This window comes from Anabrus simplex, chromosome 1, assembly GCF_040414725.1.
Source record: "Anabrus simplex isolate iqAnaSimp1 chromosome 1, ASM4041472v1, whole genome shotgun sequence".
Lineage (NCBI taxonomy): Eukaryota > Metazoa > Arthropoda > Insecta > Orthoptera > Tettigoniidae > Anabrus > Anabrus simplex.
The window spans coordinates 905,077,319-905,095,986 of record NC_090265.1 but is presented as its reverse complement, the minus strand read 5'-3'; the positions used below and the strand labels follow the sequence as shown (position 1 = coordinate 905,095,986).

The 18,668-nt window shown below is 40.8% G+C and overlaps 1 protein-coding gene and 1 non-coding gene across 2 annotated transcripts in view; both read right to left on the bottom strand.

Moving 5' to 3' along the window:
• Window positions 1–18,668, bottom strand: part of LOC136857465 (uncharacterized) — a 263,084-nt gene that overhangs the window by 47,440 nt on the left and 196,976 nt on the right. The window contains exons 4-6 of the mRNA XM_068225070.1: window positions 17,301–17,532; window positions 6,502–6,729; window positions 493–495 (exon numbers count right to left, since the gene is read on the bottom strand). Of these exons, the coding sequence (XP_068081171.1) occupies window positions 493–495; window positions 6,502–6,729; window positions 17,301–17,532 (463 nt within the window). The remainder of the gene's footprint in view (window positions 1–492; window positions 496–6,501; window positions 6,730–17,300; window positions 17,533–18,668) is intronic.
• On the bottom strand, window positions 10,940–11,013 carry TRNAL-CAA (transfer RNA leucine (anticodon CAA)). The gene has a single exon. It is a non-coding gene; the product is annotated as a tRNA-Leu (tRNA).

The window sequence follows — 18,668 nt, the reverse complement described above, 5'->3', positions numbered from 1 at the left end:
ATCTAAGTTCTGACAAATCATGACATGTGCCAGGAAGTACTCGGTCATAGTAACTCCCTCATGTTGTTTGTACCTCCCAAATACCACCCTTTCTCTCTCCCGAGCTTGTATCGCTTCATTCCAGAATTTCTCTCTAAACTTATTTCTGAATTCTTTCAGGTTCGTCATTGTTTGCCTATATACCATGAGCCAAGACCGAGTTTCTCCTACAAAAGCATGGTCAATATTTTCCATAACGTCTTCCCAGTCCATAGACCCTTCCTCTAGACGCTTTTCAAACCGTTTTTCTATTATCTTAAGAAAATCTAGCGGGTTCGTTTGTTTCCCATTAAATTTAGGTAGTTCAATTTCCCTAATGTAGCTAGTTCCTAGACATTGCCTTCCCGTGAAAACCTGTTTATCCTTTGCCACCTGTTTTAACTTATTTTCTGCTTTCTCCATCCGGCATTCTACATCTCTGTCTCTCCTATCAATTTCTCTCTCCAAATTAACCTGCTTCTCTTTCAATGTCCTAATTTCAATCTTATTCTCTTCAGCTATCGCAAACCTTTCTTCACTTGCCCGGGTCTCATCTTCTATTCTAAGCTTTACCGTGTCAATCTCTTGTTGGACGTGGTCTTTAAATATCCGTATTTCCCCTCTTTGAGTCTCAACTCTCTTATCAATACTAGTGACCTGCCTCATTACTTCCTCCCTAGTAGAGTTGTTTTCCTTCCCCATTAATTCCAAGAATTCACTTCTCTGTTCCGCAAACTTTTCTTCTACTTCTTTCCCTTGTCGTACATATTCGCTTTTCTGGTCCTCTAATCGCTTATTAAAATGTTCATTTTTTACCACCAGATCGCGTAACTGCCTACTGTGTTCGTCCATTCTCCGATTCGCTTCCTCCTTATTTTCCCTCATCTCCCTACTTAATTCAGCTTTAGTTTGCTCTAACTGTTCTTTAAGTTCATATTTAATATTCTCAATTTTAGTGTTAGTTTGTTCTACATCTGTTTTAATTTGTTCCAATTCACTTTTTATTTCAGTTTTACTGTCCTCTATCTTACTTAACATTAACTGCATCATTCCCATCAACTGATCATTATTATTACTTTCATTGTTAGTGTTTACTTCCGCTTCACCCCCCATCCTACTATCATCTGACTCCATACTGACTTCTTTCTGCTTGCCTTCACTCTCCATACTACTTACACTTCTATCTTCAATTTCCTCTCCTAGACTACACAACTCTTCCTCTGAACTCAATACATTATTGCCTTTTATCGCCCGTCCACTGCGCAACATCCTCTCCTCTTTCGTCTGATCAGCCATGACCCTTCCCACAATCAAACACTCTTAATGAAACGTGGATATCCAAATTTTGCCCATAATACGAATTCTGATATCGTTACTGTCATTAACTGCTCCGTACTTAATGATTTTCTCGCCACACGTTGGAGCGGCATTTATGTGATTTCCCCTCTCGGAGAACAATCATCAAACGAGAAATGCAACCAAGCAAGCAAAGGGCGCCAATCTTTAAGTTGAGGACTTAAAGATAAAATTTATAATCAAGCTTGGACAGACTCTTATCACAGGGGTGGGGTGATAGTGCACTAATCATTAAGCAGGAGAATTAAAAATCAAAAGGCTAATTAAGGCAGATTGATTAAAATGAACTAGAAAAATACTATTTATTATATTTACTATAAATGACGACGGTTTAACGAGAACTGAATTTAAAATAGAAAATGAATTTAACAAAAAATTGAATGACTCTACTTCGCGAAAACTTGCAATATCTTTAACTCGCTTGCTCACCATGTAGTCTTGTTCTGCTGGTCCTTGGAAAGCTTCCATCCTTGTAGCGGGAACATCATCGGTCGTCTTTGAGATCTCTTCATCTGCAGCTAAGTACCATTCCTGCCTTGCCGATTTCACCCACCACTAATTGGAAGATGACTTCAAAACTAACACTCCCTATTATGCTTTATCCCATATATTGGAGATAAGCCCTAAGTCATAGTTAGAAGAACCACCTTGGGTTATATGGAGAGGATACTCAATTAAGAATCCTTCCAACTTTACTGAAAATGTTCTCTGAAGTTTCATTTCTATCTAGATTAAAACTATCTATTGACTTAGACTGGTTCAAACCGGTCTTGTAGCCGTGCTGTACGTAATTCCTGATGAGAGTGGCTATATACCCCTCATTCAGAATTTCTAAGTATCGAGACGAAGAATCAAGTAGAAGATCAAGTAGAAGCTCAATAAGAAAATCACGTAGAAGATGTAGAATAACTCGTAGAAGTCCAGTAGATCAGTAGAAGATCAAGTAGCGAATGAATACGTAGAATAATGTAGAGAGAATCGTAGAAGATCAGAAGATCATAAGAAGAAGCCACGAGCTCCAACACGCCCTTTTATAACCTTCTCTCGCGCTAATTACAGGTCGCTACACGTGGTCCAATCAGATGACACGTCTCTCCCCACTCCAGATATTAGAGTTGACGGGCCATAACCAAGATATCAACCGTTCTTCTATTAGTCCTTTCACTCAGTATCCATGGCAACATGACGCTCCTTTGAAAATATAGGCGGTGAACAGTTCGAATAATTCTGGTCGAAATACGGTAGCTTACGTTACCACGCTTGAACACGTGCTCGCTTTTCTCAGAACTTGATGTCTAAATTTGTCCTTCCAACTTCCTCGGTGATGTGGCAAGATAGAGGAAATCTACTGCAAGTTAATTTTAACCGACTGTCGCAAGAATCTAAGTGAATATGAGGATATTCAGCCCTCGTTTACAAGTCGTAGTTACAAAGTAATGAAATGATAGTGAGCAAATGATTAAACATGAATTATAATACAATTACATACCAAGATAAATATCATGACGTTAAATTCCTGAATTAATTACACATAATAAAATTAACATAATTACACTGTAACGTCTGGAACGTTACACTATTATCGTTTTAAGATGAAAGTATCGTCAAGATCCTCGTCGATAACTCCGCGACTGTCCCTTGTAAGTCACTCAGGGCTCTCATGACATAAATAAACAGAAATGTCAACCATGGCATTGCCCTCACAGCACTGAAGGAATCTGTCAGGCATTGAGACACCATTTAGATTCAATCTGATATTAACGCATTCAGTGCGTCACAAAGTTCATCTTCGTGGATTCCATACCAGCACACCTTGTTAATAACTGCTTTAGGCTATTAATTTATAAATTTGTAACAGTACGAGTATTCCAGATCTATCGGGTAACCTGTCATTCCAGACAGAATAATAAATGAAAAGAGCAGAGAAACAAGCTTGGAGATTTATGTGACTATCAATCTCGAGATCATAAGCCATTCGACCTACAGTTTACGTGAAATTTCAAACAGAGGGTCACAATCATTTACTCTGAAAATCTCCCATTGTTTGAGTAGGAGTCAAGTACGAGTCAAGTCGATGAAGAACTATTAACGATGCCACTGATATGCTACGCCTACTGTTACACCACACGATTTTACTCTTCAGTATGAAATCATTCATATAATCGAAATCTTATAGCTACAGGTAGAAAGTAGAAACGACACCAAATAGTCCGCAGTGTCACTCTATCTTATATTAAAACAACATTCCTCAATTAACCCTGTCACTAGTTCTCTCAGTAAACGCTGGTCTGGATTTCACGCTATCCCAGCAACAGGTTTGATGTCGAGGAAAGTCAATAAATATTACTTTCTTTTCGCCTCATAAAAGACATAGGTCCTATCAGGTCAGTGAAGGATAAAAATAACAAGAGGGAAATATTTCAGTATTAATTAATGTAAATTTATGTATTCATAAGCACACTCGGGCGACTGGAGTGGGACATTGATGATGATGATATGTATTCATCACTTCGAGACATGTGTCTTCAATAAGTAGTTGTACAACTTCGAAACTAAATATGGAAAACAGGCTTTGAAATAATTATTACTAACAATATGATAATTAATGATAATGTTATTGATTTTACGTCCCACTAACTACTTTTTACGGCTTTCATAGACGCCGAGATGCCCGAATTATGTCCCGCAGGAGTTTTTTATGTGCCGGTAAATCTACGGACACGAGACTGACGTATTTCAACACCTTCAAATACCACCGGACTGAGCCTTGGTCGAAGCTGCCAAGTTGAGGTCAGAAGGCCAGCGTCTCAACCGTCTGAGCCACTCAGCCCAGATTATTATTACTATTATTATTATTATCTGCATAATTTTTCACTTTCTTATTTCTTCTGCACTATTCGGATTTTTTAAGCTGGCCTGAATGGCTCATATGGTAGAGTACTGGCTTTCTGAACCCAATGTGGCAGCCTCAATCCCGATTCAGTCCCGTGGTATCTGAAGGTGCTCAGATTCGCCTGCCTCGAGCTGGTAAATGTACCAGAAATCCTGAGGGACAAGATTCCGGCTCCCTAGTGTCTCCAGGAGTGGTTAAGCAATAAAAAGATACATATATGATAAATATGAGAGCATTTCATTGTCAAACAATATTACTAATATGTTTTGTTTTGGGTCAATCATAAAAAATTATTTAGTTAGTATCTTTATAGGAGCAAATTTTAGGTACCTGGATAGTCTAATTATAGCATACAATTACCGTCAATTAGCACTTCTTCCCAAACACTCTTCGTGAATTCCAAAATGACAACCAAAAACAAAGAAGTTCTTCTGTAGAGGAAATTGGAATTAGCTGGAAGATACGATCAAGTACGGAATTCATTCTACTCTAGCCTGAAGTTTTTGCACGTATAATTGTGTTATAAATATAAACCGCAGTCATATTCTTTTTTCTTAAATTCGGTTCGGATGTGTTTGGGGAAATTATGTCAACGTTTCTACATGATGACTTGAAGTAATTTTGTGGCTAAAGTCGTAATGGTTTAGAAGTTTGGAACATTGTGCACGCGAGAATTTTGCGTGCTGTCGTCTACACCTTCTTGCTAGTATACGACGGATGGACTCTTCAGAAATATGTGGACTGTTCGGAACCATTTTTATTAATCGCTTCTGCATTTGGTACAATAGTGTGCGATATACCAGGATTTGGTAATAACCCTAAAAACAAACGAATAAATGAATATCAGCTTGCAAGCATGGTCGAACATACGCCAAATTAAGCTATTAAAATTCATTCAAATTTATGAGGAATTTGTTAACATTATATAACAGCCAATATCATCTACGATATAATTAACCTTTCGCAAAGCAGAGTCATAAATGGCCAAAATTTATTTCATTGCATATGATACTGTAACTATGGTCAAATCGACGACTCCATGTATTAATATCGTTAAGTCTAAGGCTATCCAAAATGAGTTAAAATCATCACCAAAATCATTACTTCAGCATTTTTCACCTGTATAAAAATCGTATATCCTGCTCCCCAAAATTTAGCAGCAATAATAGATCTTAGCGTCGTCTCGTAGTAGAATGATAGCACAAATAAAATTGTAGCTGGAGTTACGAAGTTTGTACACGGGAAAGTTATGATGTTAGTACACGAAGCCGTCGAAATATTATTCACAAATTGGTACTCGATATGCGTCAATATGACCAAATTTCATTAATGTTATATTTTTACTTACGGAAAAGAAATTGAAGTCTAAAAGAGTTAACCTCACTGGCGACTTTCCATCACATGTCATTCCAGACACTTCCTTTCGTTTGTTCAGCATCTAGCTTCTACTTTTGCCTTATCTCTGCTTCACACCACCCACTGGCACTAAAATATCCACCCAGGCACCAAAATATATCTATCACTTATAGATAACGATACCGTGTAACAAGGTTTCAAATTTGAATTCTGAATGTTTTACTACCGATAGCCTCAATATTTCCACAAGATTAAAATCAGTACGGACCTTTGGTTGGTAATCTTCTTTCTTTGCTTCACGTCGCACCGATACAGATAGGTCTTATGGCGAAGAAGGGACTGGTAAGAGCTAGGACTGGGAAGGAAGCGGCCATGGCCTTAATTAAGGTACATCCCCGGCATTTGCCTTGTGTGAAAATGGGAAACCATGGACAACCATCTTCAGGGCTGCCGACAGTGGAGTTCGAGCTCCCTATCCTCCCGGATGCAAGCTCACAGCTGCGCGCCCCTAACTGCACGGCCAACTCGCCCTGTAGGTTGGTAATCTTCTAGACACTAAGCACTGCTGAGTTTTCCACCTTTACAAAACGGAAGATTTCATTTCAAATTCTCAAGATGACTTACAAGTCTCATCTGAAATTAATTAGCCTTCGTACACTGTTTAAGGACAGTATTCTCAATGCTATTTGTTAAAGCACTGTTTTAATTGAAAACATTTGTTACAAGCCGCGGCAAGCCATTTATAAAGTTATAGATACAACGTAAGTAGATAAGCAAGGCATATGAATTTAGAATCTGAAAACAATGAATTGTGACGAGTGAAAACCCATCATGTAACCATTCCATATAATTGAGACAGACAGTAGTATAATACCTACACCAGATGATGTCGCTGACGGCTCCCACAAAGAGATTGCTGCATCCTTTCTGCATCCTGCCTCCATTAGGATAGAAATCCACGTGTCCCATGGGCTGCCAGGATCCTAGGCCACCAAGAATCAGATTCTCTCCATTCGAATGGATTACATCCACAAACTTGGCGTCCGAGGAGTCCAGTCGAGCTCGAGGGTCCTGGCTCTCGAACAGAGGACCAGCTGGGTCTAGGCCTGCACATTTCAAAACACATGTTATACTATCGCAGATTTAAATCCATGTTTAAGGATCGTTACAAAAATTATCCTTCTATACAGAAGCCCATTAAAAAGTGATGAAAAGCTAACGGTTAATGATACGGTTATAGCCTCCTCGTCTAAACCTGTAAGTGTGAGGAATGTTTGTTTATGAATTTATCCGCCGTAACTCGGAAATTAATGGAGATGTTTCAATTAAATTCGGTGCATGTTTAGGTGCATCATTAACGTAAAGTACTGTAAAGATAACGCCAATGAGGCGCAGTAAAAGAACATTTATAGCAAGTCGGCACACAATGATTGACCTTTAACTTTCAAAAGTCTACATTCCTTTCATTAACTTTCAAAGGTCTATATTCCCAAATTATTGCAAAGTGTCCATAATAGTTAACAAATAATTCTTAGATATTAACTTGACCTATAAAAAAGTAACCGAATACGTTTTTTATAGTTGCCCTCTTTATCGTTTACAGAACAGTACAGTGTTCGCATTATTATTGTGAGAGCTTTCGACTTTTTATGAAACTATTGTCTACTAAGGAAATTACAAAGAAACCTTCTCCGCTTTAATTTTCCCTCATTTTTCTTTAAGTCGTAGCTGGTTCTCTGTCAGGATAGAATTATGATTAGAGTCTGGTCATTTCCAAGGTACCATTTGGCTGGAGCTACTACTACTAAAATGTTTTCATTCCTCCCCTGAAGGGGGAGGCGGGCCCCATAGACGGTACCACCGTCTCTTAGGCCGGCAGATTTGTTGCGTGAAAGAGACGCTCGGAGAAAGTGAAGGGGTTGGCGGCCGTGGCCTATACTAGGAACTGTCCGGGCATTCCCCCTAGTGCAGGAGAATGGAAAACCGTGGAAAACCATTCTCAGGACAGCCGACGGTGGGGATCAGCCGTGAGGTCCAGCCCTTTCCCGTCTCCCGAACACAGAGGCGCAGAGTCACGGTAGAGCCGTGGCCACCCCTCCTCTACTCCGTTAACCGGTCAGAGTACAGAGCTGTTGGATGCTGGAGCTTCAGTGCCTCTAAATAAGAGACCCTAATGCTGCGTTCTATGTCGGAGTATATGTAGAGTCTCACACACCAAAATTCGTAACTGCGTGTTTTTAGCTGTACCACCCATAATAGCTACGTCCGCAATTTGCGTATCTTCGCATTCGGAAGTGCGACGAGGCTGTCGGGATGCTTCAAATTTGGATAAAATGCCTCTCATTCCACCAACTGAAACGGTCATTTTGCTGCATATGGCAAGATTAACATCATCTACTGTCATATGAGTGCACTATGTCCTATCGCTTGGTTTGGAGTTGGCATTGTGCTGCCAGAGTGGTAGCCAAGGGACACGCGTGTCCACCGACTCTATTGGGTTACTTTTCCCCACTGTGTCCGGCTCCATTACTAAATGGTTAGCGTGCTGGCCTTTGGTCACAGGGGTCCCCGGTTCGATTCCCGGCAGGGTCGGGAATTTTAACCATCATTGGTTAATTTCGCTGGCACGGGGGCTGGGTGTATGTGTCGTCATCAACATTTCAACCTCATCACGAGGCGCAGGTCGTCTATGGTTGTCAAATCAAAAGACCTGAACCTGGCGAGCCGAACATGTCCTCGGACACTCCCGGCACTAAAAGCCATACGCCATTTCATTTCCCCACTGTGCACCTACCCCTAGTGTTGGGGGGGGGGAGGTACTGCGAAGATTTGTGTCGTCCCCGGTGCGTCTAAGCGCTCCTCTTACGACGTTTGTAGTAGTAAAAATTCTGAGGCCGGCACGATGTAGCCTGCACCGCAGATGATTTGTAAGTTTTTTCTTGAAGTGTTCTGCATACCAGTAATTAAATAGAGTCGAGACGTCATTCGTTCAGACATTGTGGTGACTCAGTAAGTATCTAATATGCAGTTTCGTAAGTTCTTTGTGAATAGAAAATGTGCGGACGTTGGCCACCACATCTCGTGAGTGATGTTGCTTAACTGCTATTTGCAAACTTTTAAAGCTGCAGTACGTAATCAGCGTCGTATTGTGTGCCCACCTCGGATCCTGTTTCTAGTGTTTCAGTTGTTTTAGGTTGAAGTTGGATTTAGTGAACATTAGAGATCTGTTGCTGTCTATATAAACTTGAAGTAAACACGAGAATTGTACGTTGTGTGTATGTTCAGGTCCGCTTCTGTGGTGTAGTAGTTAGCGTAATTAGCTGCCACCCCCGGATGCCCCAGTTCGATTCCCGGCTCTGCCACGAAATTTGAAAAGTGTTACGAGAGCTGGAACGGGTTCAACTCAGCCTCGGGAGGTCAAATGAGTAGAGGTGGGTTCGATTCCTACCTCAGCCATCCTCGAAGTGGTTTTCCGTGGTTTACCTCTTATCCTCCAGGCAAATGGCGGGATGGTACCTAACTTAAGGCCACGGCCGGTTCCTCCCCTCTTCCTTGTCTATCCCTTCTAATCTTCCCACCCCCACCAAGGCCCCTATTCAGCATAGCAGGTGAGGCCACCTGGGCGAGGTACTGGTCATCCTCCCATTTGTATCCCACAACCCAAAGTCTCATGCTCGAGGGCACTGCCCTTGAGGCGGTAGAGGTGGGATCCCTCGCTGAGTCTGAGGTGAAAACCAACCCTGGAGGGTAAACAGATTAAGAGAGAGAAAGAAGTGTATGATCAGTCCTCAGCCCGAAGACTGGCTGGATCTTCAACAACTCAGCCATTAACTGTCATTATGATTTAATTTTACTGAGACGTTAAAATGAGTTGAAATGGAAATGAAGGGATGCACCCAGGAAGCGCAGTCAGAAATGTTCATACAAATGACAGAAAACTGAAAGTTAGATGCACGAGTTTTGAACCACTTCAAACGAGTTCAAACTGCAGAGTCAAAAGAGCTCTATTCAGTCAAGAATCAAATTCTACGTTTCGGCCAAAAGTATTTATAAAGAAAGAAAGAAAGAAAGAAAGAAAGAAAGAAAGAGTTGTGGATTCAAACCACAGTGTACGACTTCTAAACTCCCCAATGGAGAACTAGGGTAAAATGATACGATAAAGATTACACAAAATCAGATTTCATATTATTCAAGATTTATTAGGTTTATCTTTGGATCCAAGCGAAAATTCAAATTTTTCAATTTTTTGCTCAATGTTCATACCATCAAGCAACAAGATTTCGACAATTTGAAGGTTGACAAAAAAAGGGATATTAATACTGATTCCACAGAATGCGATGGTGTTAATGAACTAGTACATTATCCCGTTGATTTTTTCTCTTCATCTTTCAGGCATGCCGCCTCACAAGTTAGACTTAAAAGTTGGATGCGTTGTAATTCTTCATCGCTGCTGAGATACCAAAGCTGGTTGTGCAAGGAGATTGGCTGTGCTGAAGCTAATTAAAAGTATTATTCCTGCAGAAAATCGGTCCATCTGTATACTCTTGGGAAAGTTAGATCCATATACAGTAAATGGTCTAGTAGGAAATGTTTTAGTGACTGTTCTGAATATATAATAATAATAATAATAATAATAATAATAATAATAATAATAATAATAATAATAATTTGCTTTACGTCCTACTAACTACATTGACGGTTTTCGGAGAGGCTGAGGTGCCGGAATTTATTATCGCAGGACTACTTTTACGTGTCAGTAAATCTACCGACACGAGGCTGACGTATTTGAGCACCTTCAAAAAACACCCGACTGAGCCCTAGTTGGGCTCAGAAGGCCAGCGCCTCAACCGGCTGAGCTACTCAGCCCGGCTGATTACCGTATATAGGCTACAATAGATTCTACCATCTGCTGGTAAAGTGGCTGGCAGCTGCCCGGGAGGTAAACTACCTGCGCGTGTAAATCAGCTGGTACTTTGCCTTGCGTGCAACCACCTCCGCGCAAGCGCTGGGTAGCTACCCGGAGCTAGACACCGATATACAGAGTTGGCTAGACTGATTTTCAGCGACTTCTCGCTTTCGAGTGTGGTGCTATCTATCGTCAGATGTATGAAGCTCATTTCGATTGTCTTATGTTCCTGTGCTTGCATCTGTTTATTATTTAACAAAAGCCTAATAAGGGGAGTCTTAAGAGTTATGGAAAACGATTTATGTCAAGCTTTCGTGATTTTCGTAACCGACTTTCAACCTATTAGGTCGTATTACGTACATTTAGTACGTGTTGAAGAGATGTTAAGTACAGAACAAAAATGGCCAACCAGACACCAGTGGGATCCGAACCCACAACCTCCCGATTTTGAGTCGGTTGCTCTACCAATTGAGCTATGGTGGCCTAGGCCATCTTTGTCGGTTTCGATTACAATGCGGTCGTGAAAATTCAATATTCATTTCGTGATTTTAATCTATGGGGTTAAAATCTCGAGATTACATTTTCTTACGCCAGTTATAACCTGTCATGTAGGGCAGCGTTTTGGGGAAGTATTCTCGTAGTAGATCGGTCAAGTCGCTCGCTCCGTGATAGGAGGTACGCAGGTTTTCATCGTCTTTCTAATTTACATCTTCTTCTTCTATCTTAAGCTGTTTACCCTCCAGGGTTGGCTTTTCCCTCATACTCAGCGAGGGATCCCACCTCTACCGCCTCAAGGGCAATGTCCTGGAGCTTCAGACTTTGGGTCGGGGGATACAACTGGGGAGAATGACCACCTGGTATGTGGAACAGGGGCCTTGTGGAGGGATGGGAAGATCGGAAGAGAAAGACACGGCCGTGGCCTTAAGTAAGGTCCTTAAGTAAGGTACCATCCCGGCATTTGCCTGGAGGAGAAGTGGGAAACCACGGAAAACCACTTCCAGGATGGCTGAGGTGGGAACCCACCTCTACTCAGGTGACCTCCCGAGGCTGAGTGGACCCCGTTCCAGACCTCGTACCACTTTTCAAATTTCGTGGCAGAGCCGGGAATCGAACCCGGACCTCCGGGGGTGGCAGCTAATCACGCTAACCACTACACCACAGAGGCGGACTCTAATTTACATTAAAAACTTTATTTTTGTTCCCTGCCGTTGTTCTTAACACTTTTTCAAGCGCTTCCATAGGCCTATACGTATATACACCCACATCTTCCTTACGGACTTATTGCCTTTGAGCTTTCCATCTGCAAGCTTCTGTGAATTGATTAAGTACGGTAGCTCCACGATGCTCTATTTGCAAATAGCTCTGTGACCTCGTTTAGTTCCACATGCTTCCATTTATTGATAATGCATTTCATTCTAAACTTTATAAAGATAAAGTTGGAAGATACTGTTAAAGAACTAATCGGGATAAATATCCATCATAGGAAGAGGAATTCGGGAGTGGAATAGTTTCCAGTTTCTTGAAAACATTTACAAGAAGACTATGTTAACTACTGATAGGGAGTCTGCTACCTGGGCGACAGTCCTATTATGCTATATTAATCGTAACATCACTTTCTATAAGTAGCACACATATGAAGCATTTTTCTAGTAGACATAACATTGTGATTAAACATTTCAATAAAAGATATTATTAACAAAAGAAGGTATGTAAAGAGGCATACAGATTAATACAACGCTAATTAAAAAAATCGTCACAATATAGACTCGAACCTGCAAACCTCGTGTTATTAACCGAACACGGTAACCATCACGCTATGAGGAAGCTTGGGGTAATTGGGATAGGGTGGCCCAAATTGGTTCCGCAGTAGATGTTAGTTATCCCTCGTCCTGCTCGTGACGTCATCACAGGAACACCGTGACTGTGTAGCACACAACCGCACGTGTATCTTATTTCTTTGTTTATAACTGTCTGTCTTATCAATAAAAGATTTCCACGTAATATCTGTACGTAATTTCTTTCCTTAATATTGCTGTTGGTTTATATAGTGGCCTACTGTATTTTGCGTAGTGTGTGTGTCGTAGTTCGTTTCTGTGAGATCTCTGTTAAGTTACTGTGTTCCGTGCAGTGAGGTGCACTTATTTTCTTTTCGTTATTTGCGTGAACAGTCTAATAGTAGATGGAGTGAAATTTCTGTGTCCATAGTATCATTGCGATAGAAAACCGTGCCGTTAATGCTTCACCGCACCGAGCTCGATAGCTGCAGTCGCTTAAGTGCGGCCAGTATCCAGTATTCGGGAGATAGTAGGTTCGAACCCCACAATCGGCAGCCCTGAAGATGGTTTTCCGTGGTTTCCCATTTTCACACCAGGCAAATGCTGGGGCTGTACCTTAATTAAGGCCACGGCCGCTTCCTTCCCACTCCTAGCCCTTCCCTGTCCCATTGTCGCCACAAGACCTATCTGTGTCGGTGCGACGTAAACCAAGTAGCAAAAAAAAAAAGATTCACCGCAATCTACAGCGACCCCTGATTGTTCAGCAGAAGGATTTCGGTACCTCGCTGGCTACATCGCCTACCGTGGAAGAAAATATGACAGGTCAATGGGACGTCCAACTGGGGAAATTCTTTCCATTTCTTCTGGTACAGACCCTGTGGAGTGAACAGAAGTGTTATCTCGGTGAGGTCTACTCGTTCCATCGGAAGAATGGCTAAACCAAATAAAGGAATTTGAGTTAATTTTCACGGACACTCACGGACATGCTGAACTATGACGCATACCTAATATTATACGCAAAGTGTGTCAAATAATTAGCAGTAAATTCCCCGCTGTACCACCAGAAATAGTAAAAATGTATGTTAGAACGAGAACATTTATACGCATACGACAAATGAACATTCGGGCAAGGACTGAAAAAAGAACCACCGGGCGAGTTGGCCGTGCGGCTGTGATCTTGCATCCGGGAGATAGTGGTTCGAATCCCACTATCGGCAGCCCTGAAGATGGTTTTCCGTGGTTTCCCATTTTCACACCAGGCAAATGCTGGGGCTGTACCTTAATTAAGGCCACGGCCGCTTCCTTCCAACTCCTAGGCCTTTCCTATCCCATCGTCACCATAAGACCTAACTGTGTCGGTGCGACGTAAAGCCACTAGAAAAAAACTGAAAAATCCATAGCAACTCATCGGCGAAAAGCACGACAATAGATTTCATCTTCAAAAGCAACCACTTTACATCTGATGTCACAAGTAGGACTGTGTTCTAATTGTTTTCCTGTTCTTTTTTTTATTCTTTAACTTTAGAAAGTAGGAATATCTATGCATGGTTTTGAACATGAACTTACTTCTGCTGCTGTTATAATATGTGTTAAGCTTTAAACTCGATAACTGCGGAAGTGAGTCAGTATAGGCTATTGTATGTTAACATACGGTAGTTCCATTACGGAAGTTCTGCTGTCAATATTTAATATTACAAACATTTCATATCTCTAAATATTTATGTTTACAGATTTGAGAGCGCGTAACCTTCCTCAAACTAAATAGAGGACCTTGGAATTGTTAATAAATTTCAAGCGTTGGTCAGTGTACCATCACGTTATATTTACACCTTATTCGTAATAGAAATAATGAAAACTTACTATGCTGTACTCTCATTCAATCTTATAACAGCAGTAATCTTTATGTCTGGTCTGCAATTAGTTCTGAGAAACTGTAATGTTTGCTGATATTATGAAATTCCTACTGATATGCGCGCTCTGGGCTCGGCTGCTTTGCTCCTACTGTGACGTCATTTCGTTAACCAATAGCAGCTCGCCTCGCGTTGGGCCCAACCTTTAGTAGTAGTGCTGGGGACGGAGCGGAGCGGAGCAGAGCAGTTGTTGTGACGTCATCACCCGGTAGTACCGAGTGAACTACCGAGTGAATGTCCTGACGCGGGACGTTTAAACACGTTATAGGTATGGCACTGCGAAGGTATTGCATCCCCCTATCAATACCCTTTTCTCACAACGTAACAACTGTAAATAACTGCATATATATTCACTATAATTGTTATATACGTAACTGCTAGGGACTAGGAGGTAGTATGTGGAATAAATGTTAGTAACTCGAATAGTTAACTCATTCGAATAGTGAAACAAAGTATGGTGCATACCTACCGAAAGGGTTTGTATACAAGGGGATTGGAAGTTAACAGAAAAGTAATGTATTAACAATTATTTCGTAAGTTCATGTGATACGGTACACTGTTAATGAGAAGAATAACCTGAATATAAAGAATCTTATCAGAATATAATGAAAAACTCTGACATAATTTCATCTACAGGATGACAAAAGTAATTACGTAAATGAACGTTGACTGGAATGTCCTTCTTTACAAATGTGATTACAAAACATATCTGACAACATACTACTACACGTCCCAATGCCAAACAGCTATCAGTAGAATGCTTCTATAACTACAGTTATTATATTATATTATATTATATTATATTATATTATATTATATTATATTATATTATATTATATTATATTATATTATATTTGATGTGCCACCACCCGTCGCGTATGTGCGGCCACAAAATTTGCATTTTGCGTGTTTCCTATTATCAGTGATGTCAAAAAACTGCCAGGCATCCGACGGTTTTCGTGGCATTTGTGGAACAACGTTTTGTAAAAATTTCTTTAAATTCCTTTAAATGTTCTAAAAATATAACTACTATCTACGAATATGTTTAAATATCACACTAACACCACAAATATAATCTAACAGACTTTACATTATCTACAAAACATAACAAGCGTAGGAAATATATACGTACATTCGAAACACACAGATTGAATACAGGTACTTTCGTACGTGTGTTGTGCGCTACACTGTGCTCAGGTCCTCCGCGAGTACTCGCAGTTGTAAGCGGAGGGGATCGGTGGTGCGCTTTACCGCTACAACCGGATTACTCATCGGTATTACTCGCTCCGTCCCCACCTCTATTTAGTAGTGTTTAAGAACCTTGTATAGGACTAAGTTATACCTGGTGTCTGAAAACTGAAAAAGGAGAAAATTAAATCCCACTTGAAATAATTTCCAAATAGGTTTTGATTTTATATCCTTTTAGAGTTTCTTTGCGAAAGCTTGACGTATAAAATGTGTTCCCTACGCTACCAATGCGAGAGGCTGGTGTGACCGTTGCAACTCAAAGGAAGCATTAATGTTCAAAATCCTGCAGTACAATATCGATCACTGTTACAGTATAATGCTTTTTTCAGTATACTAATCTAATTTGAGGCGTATGTCACCAGAAATACAGCTAATAACGTTCAGCTCTCAGAACTTTCCCGGCAGGTAAAGTCTTATTGGGCCCTCGAAGTGGCCGATAAATTACGCGCCGGGTAACGACAATTTATGCTACCGATAGCGCTACCTGGGAGTGGTCGAACGGAAACATCCTTTTACGCGGAGGGCAAGTTACGCGCTACTTTACCAGTAGGTGGCAGAACCGGCCCTAAGACGTGTGTAAAATGGAAAATGCAACTTTAATTTGTAAGTTACAATAAATTAACTTACAGATACAGTGGATTAACGGCAGAGCAAGTGGCCTTGCGGCTAGGGTCACGCATCTATGAACTTACATTCGGAGACAGTGGGTTCGAACCACACTGTCAGCAGCCTTGAAGATGTTTTTCCGTGGTTTCCCAGTTTTACATCAGGCAAATGCTGGGGTCATACCTTAATTAAGACCACGGCCGCTTACTTCTTACTACTATCCCTTTTCTATCCCATAGTCGCCCTAAGACCTATCTGTGTCGGTGGGAGGTAAAGCAAACGTAAAAAAATAATAATTAAAAATAGTAAATTAACGTGTTCATCTTCAAACATTCAATTACTTTTCAAGTAATAATTTCGACTGTCTAATACAGACTTTCATACTAGTTCGATATAAAGCCCAACATTTTCAATTACCTCTCTTTCAAGCAGATCAAGAATATAGCAATGTTTTAATCATATACGTGTCTAGAACTCTACAAGGAACTGGAACCAGTCGAAATATTTTATTTGGAATATCTCAAAACCGCTGACTTGGATTAGACTCAAGGACCAAGAAAAGAGCTAGCAAGAATGTTTCTAATCTAGCATCTTTTAACTAGGTTCTAAGAATAGAGAGCAAACTCAAAAAGACAAGTCCATTTCGCTTGTAATCCATAACGAAAGGTCTTCAGTTCAATTGTCGAGAACATTTAGTTAGTTGCATTAGGCAGGATTACTATCTAAGCCCGATAAAACACTATTGATATTCTTATTTTCTTCATTTATGGATCCTTCAAAATTCTATTCATCACTTTGCTCTTAATGCTGTTGTTTTCTAAAACCACTCTCTTTTGCACCTCAAGATAGAATTCGTCTTACGCCTTAGCTGGAGAGGAACTGATGATGCTCGTGTTTTAAAGGGGCCTAACATGTAGGTAATCAGCCCGGTGAGGAATTTGTCTTAGTGCTTCTACCACTATTGAAGCAATGACAACTCTATCCTAATATCAGATCTCTCTTATTCCATTTACCAGATGCATGTACTTGTGGTCCTTTCCTTAATATTTTTATATTATTACTTAAAATAACTTTAATATCGATTCAGCACAATGATTGTACACAAACAAACCCAAACTGAATCTTCCTTCTACCGTCTTACACAATTTCCGGGACTGAAATAAGTTTTGAATTCTATGAAAAGAAGAGAGGAGATGTTAATCGAAAGAATCAAGACAATATCTTGTAATTACCTGTAATCCGGCTGATGTTCTTGAGCTCGGAGCCAGCGAACCCCGCTACATGAGCTCCAAGACTGAATCCAATAAGATGCATTTTCTCGTAAGGGACATCAAGGTTCTTTTTCAGTCCCTCCAAGAGCATGGCTAACTGTTTGCCCACCAACCTCGTGTTAGCAGCTGCTCGGACGTAATTAGGAACCGTTGCTCCCGCTTCCCAGTCCACGCAGATTACGTTACAGTCCTCCTGAAAGGCAACCAACACACCAACATGAAAGGAATGTATTCCTACACTAAGGTAAATCAGAAGGTTTTTCGTTTCTCACTTCGGTGATACCAACTAAGTAGAAGAATTCAGTTACTTTTTATATTATATGGTGATCCATTTACAGACAAAAGGAGTAGTTTTGAACTCATCTCTATAATCTTGCGTGAAAAGAAATACGGGGATAGAATACGTACTAATTTCTCTCCCCGTATGTCCTTCTGTGTCTCAATTAAGGCAACGGCCACTACCTTCCCAATCCTAGCCGTTTACCATCCTTGTATCACCCGAAACCTTCGATGTGTTAGTGCGACATTTCAAAAAACGTAGTCAAGAGTTCTACTCTAACCACAGCAAAGTTCTGTTTACAACCTTTACCTGCGGTTTTCCCAGAAATTTCCCTCTTTTAGTATTTTATCATACCTTTGCTGGCGAGATGTAGTGTTTAAAGTGCACTATGTCTTCTGGTATGGGCTAGAATAAAATTGTTACTTTCATTGACCTGTCTCAGTCTCATCCTTGGCTTTCACAATATGAACGTGATCAAGGTATGAGCGATGCTAGTAATACCATTACTTATGCAGCCAGTCCCTGTTAAGAAGGTGTAAAAATATCACGCATAGGTCGGTTGGTGCATGCATTTCAGCGGGCTTGGCAGTCTGATATGTAATAGCAACTTCTGGCTCAGTGAGGAAAGCAACGGGAAACTACTTCACTCCTCATTTCCCTAGTGACGCCTAGGCTATCTATTACAGTTGTTGGCGGAACTGTGGAGGATCAAACCAGCCTTCGGGCTGAATCCCCAACATACAACATAGTATTTTATCCATGGGAATGCTGACTTTCCGTAGATTGAGAGAGAGTAGTTATTTCTATGGCCGGCCATCTTTGTCACTAGGAATTCACTTGGTACTCATTTCTTTTGTAGACCGATTGACCCCCTAGGGCCATGTGACTCTAGAAATCTCCTGAAGAGGATTCGAACCCATGTCTATCCAGACGTTTACTGCATCGGCTGCTTCGGATCCCATGTAAAATATAATGACCCGCTGGTATCGACATTCAAGTAAAACTACAAGCCTGCTTGCTTCCAATTAACGCCAAAGATAAGGATAGTG